We start from the raw sequence: 9,374 nt of genomic DNA on the forward strand, positions 1-9,374 counted from the left end.
AATTTTCTGCACCCAATCATGAAACTTAGAACGCAAGATAGTCGAATGGCAGTTCTTCTCAACCAATCTCTGTGGACTACGATACGATATAACCTATATCACCCGGTAATAATTAATACCTATTACTTTTTTCTTGCCGCTTTATCGCTTCAACAAAATGGCATCGTTGCTGGGGATGGGTTTTGAGATTAATCGCATTGAGATGATTTCTCGTTTTAAGTTTCGTAAATATGTGAATATCGTAAATTTTGTGTATAGACTCATACTTGTATATTTATGTATAGTTATACTTGTTTCGTTTTGTTTGGTAAACTGACTAAACAAGTTGAACTCGGATTAGCTCTTAAATTACATATCTTCACTTTTCAACTTGTTTAGTCAATTTCACCATTCCGTTGTAAATTGTGTTTTTCTTATTGTTTAAGTATTTGCACATACGTGTTGTTTACGTTTTGTTGTAAATTATATTGTTTCGTAACGTTTGTTCCAGCGTGTGGTTAGGTCATTTCTTTAGGTTGCGTTTGAGGCGAAAGCATTGGCGTACCGCGGGGAAGTTACTTACCATTCGTGAAACAATAAAGGCGTCGAGCTAACAACGTTAAACGAGCGCTTGTTGGGAGGCACCCCAAAGGTTGTATTTTTTTGTTTAATTTTCTGTAAATGAGATTTGTAGGTGTTAAGTGGAGGCTACACTAGAAATGCAGTCTCTGGACTGGTTTTTTATTTTTCTGATGTAACGCGCGTCGCGCTCTCTAGGGCGCGTCGTGCTGTGTTGCTTTTGGCCAGTGAATTCTTTTTAATTGTTTGTTTGGCTCGCCTTTTTCCCACTTACACAAAGGCTTTATATTATTGTATTTTATAGTTATAATTTTAATTCTTTTGTTGTTGTTTAGACTCAAATTGTGGCCCGGTTACTTGGAGTTGCATTTGGTAATTTTCCAATTTTGATTGATTCAACATGTCCGTTGTGCGGTAATGATTGATCGAATTTGTACATAGCAAGGTACTCGTTTATCGCTTTCTATAGCATAGCATGTTTAGGAGACTTTTCATTTGTATAATTTTCATATTACTCATTCTTTTTGCATAACTTGCTCATGACTTGAATCACAATTAGTTTTCCCTTTTTACCATAAATGTGAGGTGGCTTTCCATTGTGTACATATGCGAGTGACCGACATTTCTTGTTTTAACTTAATATTATTATGTTTAATCTTTCGTTTGTATTGATTTTGTGAATGAACAAAAGTGATCAAGGCACTTGTTTGATTTTGGCACAACTACCATAGCCAAATATCAATTCACCTTGTGAGTGTGTGACCATTAGTAACCCCTTTTGAGCCCTTTTTTCAATATCCATATTGTTTTTGCTTAATGCTTGTCTATGAGCATTTGGTTTTCATTTGCGTATGGATGTTTGATTCCTTGTTTTCTTGACCTTCACATATGATGTTTGGTTGGATTTTTACCCTGCCTTAGAAAGTAGGGAGCATTCACTTGATTTTGTGGTTGAATGCAATGATATTTGTTAGTTTCTAGATTTCAGATATGGATTTAGGGCTAATAATTGTAATGGGTGTCGAGTGTAATTCCTCCGTGTTTTTTGTGTCGGTTGGGAAATCTCTGATGTAAATAGAACAGTTGAGCTTCTGTCGGTGTTTCGGACATGGACACTGATGTGGTATCTCGAATGATGTCTGGTGATTTTGATGCCTATTGTGAGTGTGTTGCGATAAGATCTTCAGATTTAAGTATTCAACGGGTAGAACGAAATGCAATTCCATAACTATTTCTCTTAGACTATTGAGATTGTTTATTTGCTTTTATTTACTTTTCTCGCATTTTACTTTCCGCACCCAATCTTGAAACTTAGAACGCAGTCGAAAGACAGTTCTTCTAAACCAATCTCTGTGGACTACGATACGATATAACCTATATAACCCGGTAATAAATAATACATATTACTTTTTGTTTGCCGCTTTATCGCTTCAACAGACTGCTACAATAAAAATAATAGTGCTATTGTGGCTCAATTTGCTCGCGATAGGGGCTATGAATTTGAAGATATTATGTTGATGGCTGCAAAACATTCGGCTTCAGAAAAAGAAAATGTGTGGTACCTTGATACATGTTGAAACAATCATATGATATATAACAAGAACTGGTTTGTCAAGTTGGATGAATATTTTGAAAACCAATTCGATTTGGAAATGATAGCATTGTGACATCAGAGGGCATGTGTAATAATAGGGTGAAATAGAGTATGTCGTAGCCTCTTATGCAACATGTCAAGTACTTAGGTTAAACATGTTGCTTGAAGAATTGAACATTGGTGACTATGGAAAAATCAAGTTACTTGTAGACAGTCAACCAATCCTAGATCGAGCAGATCATCCAATGAGTTATGGAAGAAGTAAGCATATAGAAAGAATGTATCACTTTCTTTGAGATCAAGTTAGCAAAGAAAGATTAACTATTGATCATTGCAAGACAGAGTTGTAATTAGCAGATATTTTGACAAAACCCCTAAATCACGCTCATTGTAGTTGAAATAACAACATATTTTAATAAAAAATATTCTTCTCAATTATTCTTTAATTTTCTCTCAATTTATTATTATTTGTCAAATAACTTGTAATATAAATTATCCAACAATTAACACAAGCTCCCAATAAAGTAGATATTTTAATTTTTTAATAAATATCAAATTTTAAATTTGTTTATAATAGTAAATGGGAAAACATTATACCTAAACCCTTCACATTGTCGAGAATATAATTCAGAAAGAATACATGTATCTTTAAAGGTTAAGTCTAGGGTGAGGGTTCAATTAAGTCCCTCACCGGTGAAACCTAAAAAAATAACCAATAGATTAAATGAATGATTTAGATGTAATATAATAAATGTGAGAACATATAACATCACTTGTATCTGATTTTTATTTTCAATTCGCAAGACTTTTTATCCCTTAGATTTCAGTTTTGTTTCTCATTCAATTTCATGTAATTCTTCTTCAAATTCTCTATTCTTGGTCACTTAATCATTGTCGTACTTCATGTTCTGTTTATTTGATGGAGAGGGTGATACTATGTTTCTTTGCAACCTAAAATGAAAAGCACAAAAAAGTAGTTATTAATAAGGCTACAAAAACAACGTATGCAAAAATTGGAGAGTTGATACAGCGAACTTGGGGAGGGGCCATGTTTGTGTTGAACTAGCGATTGCGAATGGGTGCTAAGTGTTTGTGAAAAATACCTACCCAGTTTTCAAATTTTAACTGGAGTAATCAAGTTTTATCATGCAAGTTTTAGTAATTTTCGCAAGGGGTGACTTGAGTTCCAAATATGAACAATTCACTATTTTAATATTTTGTTAATAAATAAATAGGTTGTGATGTAGCAGTGAGTAGGTTTTACAATGAAGTGATGAAGAATAGGAAAGTTAAAGAAGCAGAACTTGAAGTAGGCAGTATGAAGTGATGAAGATTAGGGAAGTTGAAGAAGCATGACGAACATGGAGTAGAATGAGAAAAAAAACTGAAATTAAAGGAAAAAAATTAAGAATAGTGTAACATTATTTTGAAAATAAAAATCAGACACAAGTAATGTTATATGTTCTCACTTTTATTATATTAGATCTTTTTGATTTATCACCACCGATATAGTCCGATTCGGGGGATCAGCTCTGGCATCAAGTGGGTCAAGCCCCCTCCCGATCGCAGTTGCGGAGATCGAACTGTGGTTCTCCCTACCAAGTCCAGCGCCAATCACCACTGGATCAACTAACGATTGGTATGATAATTAGATTTATTAAGAAGAACTAACATGAATGAAATACAGGGCATGCTGAGATATCATTTATTTATTTATTAGTAAATTTTAACCGTATCTTAAATTTACAGATTAAGAATTTTATAAATCAATATATTGCTCTTTTAATATTGAATCGTACATATATATTTCTAAATTATAATTATTCGTGTTAATTTTAATTATTAAATAAATATTACTTAATATTTATAATGGAAAGTTTAATAATAAAATTAATTAAAATATAATAAATAAAAAATAACTTATTAAAAATGTTACATTAACATTTTTTAAAACAAAATCATTTTGAAAAAGCATCTAATTTGTGACATTAAGGGTGGTGTTTAGTTGTCAAGAAAATTTATTAAAAGGTAAATTGGTGAGATGGGGTAAAAAGATAAAAATAGATGAAAATATGAATAATTAAAATATTAATTGATTTAAAAGAAAAGAGAATAGAGATCTAAATAATTATTTAAATTGACTTAAAATCATTGTCTTAAAATATTTAATAAAAATTGAGAATTCTTTAATAAACCCCTTGAATCTCTTAGTAACATGGCGAAATTTCAATTATGCCCCCTATTTCTGTTGATGAACAATCGGAAGCACCTTTTTTGTCAAAAAATTTGTTTCTTTTAGTAGGTGCATCTAAGGAATGTGTTAAAACAGAGTGTTTCGCAGATGCACTTACGGAATAGTCTACTATTTTTTAAAAATCACATAGATTTTACTCTAAAACTCAATTTTTATAACAACAATAGAAAACTCAATTCCACTCAATCAAAGTAATGCAATTTAAAGGCAATAAGTAAATAGTACACAAAAAATAAACATAGTATAAATCGTCGGCCAATAATGTAGAATACATATATCAAATCCTCGTGCAAAAATGAAATCAAAATACATATATGAATAAACACGTCAGCATCATTACTGTGTTTGTTGTACATTATCATGCGCCTCTCAGTCGTCTCTGGCCCCGCCTCCGCGTCCATCACGTTGTTTGCTGGCTACTCTGCCTCTACCTTTGAGTGTCCCACCTGTCCTGGAAGGGTTTCTATAATTCAAAAATGTCTCATCTTCCACCCTACTGATACCCTCCACGAGACGCAGGTCAGCTGACCCCTCGGGGAAGAAACCATCGGCAATGCCTTCTCGCACCATGTCTGATATCTTACAACACCGAGGAAGAACATTTTGAGTGTGGTCCATCTGAGCCTGATGAGCCCGCAAAATCTCCTCGTTGGCTGGTCTGAGAGGTGATCCATGTGTGGTGAGAAGCATGTTTGGGTGTGACACTCTGTAGTACCAGGAGATCTACCCTTTGACATAGCTCCAATCCCTCTCTGAAGTGGTCACCGAGCCTCGACAGGAACCAAGTGGTGCTCCCAGTCTGCAAAAACTTCATCTATCTGCCGACGGGTCATGGTGGTAGGAGCGGAGTGAGAAGGGTGACGAGGTTTGGTCTGCTGGTAGCCAAACTGACGCATGACGCGTTCCGAAAGATAACAGACAATGATGGTCCAACGAGTAACCAACCATCCAAAATATTGTACGATCTTATCAAACAGAATTGTCTCACAGTGATTAGCAGTCGTAATGGATGTCCTCAGCAGCCATGCGGTCAAGATGGCGCTTATAAGGATCTAACACTTGGTCCCCTCTGAGGGGGGCGTATGCGCTGGCACGCGACATGTCCTTAGTGTAACCCGGTACCTCTCCCCAGTCAATAATATCAAGGAAATGATGTAGTATCCAACCCTAGAAAAAAAAAACATACTATCACAAATATATAATAAATTTTGAAAAACTGTAGAAGGATAAAAGTTTATTACCATTAAGAGGGTACAGTTCCCAGCCACAGTCCTCGTCTTCCATAGACATCTCTCTTTCAGTAGATGTAGACCAGTGTAACCGCTCTCCAGTTGTACTCATAAACACGTGCAATGTCCAATAAATACGCCAGGTAAATGACATCGATGTAGGTCAAGATTGGTGAGAGAGTGTAAAAATATAATAATAAATGAAAAATATGACAAATTTGAAGTATTAATAGATTTAAAAGAAACATAACAGAGGATCTAAATAATTATTTAAATTGACTATAAAAATCATTGTCTCAAAATATCTAATAAAAAATATACTAAAACCTAGGTTAATTAAATTTAAGAATAAGAAAAATAATCATAAGTAAAAAACAACTATCAAAGAAATGAATATTTTTAATTAAAAAAACAATAACAAGTTAATTAACGCAAAATTTGTTACTGAATTATTATATTATTTTAACATGATTTTGATTAAATATCAATTTGAATTTTCCATCGAAGAGTGATTTATTTTTCTTCATAATTTAAAGATCAAAGTTATAAAAAAATGTAGCCACTTGTTTGAGGCCATATTCGAAACTAACAAATTTGATAGGAACGGAGAATCGCCACAATTCGGATACAATACATTGTTTCCCTGTAACTAGAAATGATTTGGACAAAGCATATAGGAGACCGCGTCAGCCCTATAAAAAGATGGAGAAGTATTACAGTCTACAAACATACGCATGAATGAAACTATCTTTTTAAATATCAATAAAGTAATAAAGTTTGATTGAGACATTTACCGGTTAGTTTTTAACTTCTTGTTACTTTTTTTTTTTTGGTATAAAAACTTCTTGTTACTTTTATCATCAAAATTTCAACTTTTATATTTTTAGATCCATAGTACATTAATTTAGCAACCTTTTTTATTAGTAATCTTTTAATGTCGCTGATATTACTAGTAAACATTTTTCTTATTTTAAACATTGACAGCTAATAGTAAGCAACTGATTCATAATTCTATTGGCACTTATTATTTAATTTCCAAAATTATTACCATTTGTTCATTCCTCATTACTATCAGCATTTTCTTATCAACTTTTTCAAAACATAAATGTTCAATTAACTCCAAATATTTATACAAAATTGAAGAAAAAAACCGTGGCTATGTACTCTATCCTTTTATTATCCATTTTCTGTATTTTGATGAGAAAGAAAGAAAAAAGTCATGTGGGGGTTTGTATGAACTAATTACTTTATTTCCAAAAATAACTATTATAATTACGAAAAGAGATCCATTGAATACTCTCTACAAGCTATCATATTACTATATTTTTAATACAATTCAATGTAGAAAATTTCTTTGCCAACCTCCCCTACCTTCTAGTCCACCTCTGGTGAAAACCCCATACTACCCCTGACTTCGGAAATGCATTTCCGAAAATGCAAGAAAAAGGTGTTTTCGGAGATGCATCTCCGAAAACGCCTTTTTTCTTGAAAAAATTGTCTTATTTCGGAAGTTCATTTTTGAAAACAGTATTTCGGAAGTTCATTTCCGAAATGTTGCGCGTTATGCAGATTTATCAAAACACTCCCCCTCCCCCATTCATTTACCCTAACTCAAATCAAAAACAAGCAAAGGCGAAAATTTGTGCAAACACACTTCCAAGGCTGCATCAAGGCTCCAATCACATTGTTATACAACATTCAAAAGCCCACAAATCACTCAATTTGTAAGTTTTAAATTTGTTAGATTCATTATTCAAATGCATGTTATTTAGGGTTTCAATTGCATAAATGATATATGGACTGGTTGTTAGTAGTATTTAGGTTGTTTAGAAGCTTTTTGAATTGGTTTTATGTTTGATTTTGGGGTCTGCCATGGAAGTTGCAGAAAACTCCATCGCATGGATGTTTCGGAAGTTCATTTCCAAAAACACCTCCATCCTAGTTTTCGGAAATGAACTTCCGAATTGTATCAGAAGTTCAAATTTTTTAGTTTTTTATTTTGTCTCGCATATTAATCGATTTCAATTGTTTACAGGAACATGTCAGACAACCAACCAGCACGCATCAGACAGGGTAGGGAGACCCAGACTGCGTCGGCTAGAGAGGGTAGGGAGTGTCCGTTTTAATTTGCAAGTACTTTATTTTTAACGCCTTTGTTTATTGTGCCTGTTTCTTTGAAGTTTGTGTGCATGCGTTCTGACTTCTTTGACGGCGTGTCGCTGGTTTCCAACGTCTTTGTTCTTTAATGACTTGTCTGTTTCCCAAGCGTTTTTGTCCCCTTTCTTCTTTTATAAAAGGAGGTCTCATGGACCTTTCTTTCTTCATTTTTACGCAGGAATGGGTGGCGCTAAGGGAAGAAAGGGTTCTTCAACCTCGTGCTCTCGCGGAGTGAAGGAGGTGAAGGAGAAGAAGAAGGTTTTGACTGGTTCTGCTTCTCGTCCCCTGGGGGTCCATGGCTCGGACGTGCAGGCTCAGTCTTCAGGCGTGAGAGTCATGATCAACGCTGATGGTTCTGAGACTGAGTGGGATGAGGATTGGTATAATTATCTTCATTCGGAGGAGTTCGCTCGTCGGGCAGAATAACGTGTTTTTGTTTTGTTTGATGTGTATTTTGTAACGCTCGTCGGGCATAATAACGTGTTTTTGTTTTGTTTGACGTGTTTTGTTTTGTTTTGTTTTGATTTTGGATTGTATCTTTCGCAGTGTTTTTGGATTGGATTTATCATCTTAGTATTTTCAGTTTATCTGTTGCTTATTTTTATTTGGCGTTTGCGTTTAATTAAAATGCGAGACAGTTTAAGAAAAAACATAAAAAAAAAACACAGTTTCTGCATAATTCGGAAGTTCATTTCCGAATTCACCCCCATGAGGTGTTTTCGGAAGTGCATCTCCGAAAACACCCCACGAATTATGGAAATTTTTTTTAAAAAAAAGCGCTTCGGAAGTTCATTTCCGAAGCAGGGGTATTTTGAGATTTTCGCTGGGGGTGACTCCATAGGGAGGTGGCTAAAGAAATTTTCTTCAATGTATTTTATGGACTCTTGTTGATCCTAATTTAGTAGTCTATATTTTATAGTATGTTATAAATTTTATTTTTTCAAGTACTCTATATCCAGTTCCGTCTCACAATATAGGTGTTTGTAATTTTTTTAAAGAAATATTATAATGAAAAGACATAATAATGAAAAATAATTTATAAAATTATTTTTTACCTTGATTAGAATGCGAGAATTGTGCAGGTGAATTACAGTAGAGTGCAAGAATTGTAAGTCTTGATTCTTTTATTTGTTTATTATTAAAAGAAAAACTAAAATTAGAAAATTAAATTGTTGTTGGAATAATTAAGATTTTCAAAAAGAATGAATAAAAAAAGAGAATAAAATGAAAAAAAATCAATATTTTAAAATCTGGATCGATCAATGATCTGGTCAAATTATTGGGTCATTAGGTTAATGGTCGGATCATTGGATCACTGATCGGACCGCATAAATTCTATTAATGTTAAAATATAATTTTACTTTTTTGTAACATTATATTTTTTCAAAACTTTTGTTAGTTTGAAATATTATTATATCATATAATTAATTTTTTAATATTTTAAATTTATTATATTATTATATTGTATGATTTATAATAAATAAATTTAATGAGAATTGTAATGTTTTAATTATAGAATATATAATTTTATTCTCTTTAATCAAATTAAATATCAAAGAGAGATGCATTTGGTATACCTACA

The 9,374-nt window shown here is 33.2% G+C and overlaps 1 protein-coding gene and 1 non-coding gene across 2 annotated transcripts; one reads left to right on the forward strand and one right to left on the reverse strand.

Moving 5' to 3' along the window:
• Positions 1-6,187: 6,187 nt before the first annotated feature.
• LOC131654452 (small nucleolar RNA snoR86) lies at positions 6,188-6,276 on the reverse strand. The gene has a single exon (XR_009299489.1). It is a non-coding gene; the product is annotated as a small nucleolar RNA snoR86 (small nucleolar RNA).
• Positions 6,277-7,332: 1,056 nt separating this feature from the next.
• On the forward strand, positions 7,333-8,331 carry LOC131646231 (uncharacterized). The gene is made up of 3 exons (XM_058916338.1): positions 7,333-7,359; positions 7,671-7,741; positions 7,971-8,331. The coding sequence occupies exons 2-3, from the start codon at positions 7,675-7,677 to the stop codon at positions 8,216-8,218; spliced, it is 315 nt and encodes a 104-aa protein (XP_058772321.1). The 5' UTR covers positions 7,333-7,359; positions 7,671-7,674; the 3' UTR covers positions 8,219-8,331.
• The last annotated feature ends 1,043 nt before the right edge of the window (positions 8,332-9,374 follow it).

The sequence above is a fragment of the Vicia villosa genome, linkage group LG2 (genome assembly GCF_029867415.1).
Source record: "Vicia villosa cultivar HV-30 ecotype Madison, WI linkage group LG2, Vvil1.0, whole genome shotgun sequence".
NCBI classification, from domain to species: domain Eukaryota; kingdom Viridiplantae; phylum Streptophyta; class Magnoliopsida; order Fabales; family Fabaceae; genus Vicia; species Vicia villosa.

Excerpts from the sequence above, each read along its gene's own strand:
- LOC131646231 (XM_058916338.1), top strand. The coding sequence starts at position 7,675 with ATGTCAGACAACCAACCAGCACGCATCAGACAGGGTAGGGAGACCCAG. Across the intron at positions 7,742-7,970 it reads GACTGCGTCGGCTAGAGAGG|GAATGGGTGGCGCTAAGGGA; the intron begins GTAGGGAGTGTC and ends ATTTTTACGCAG.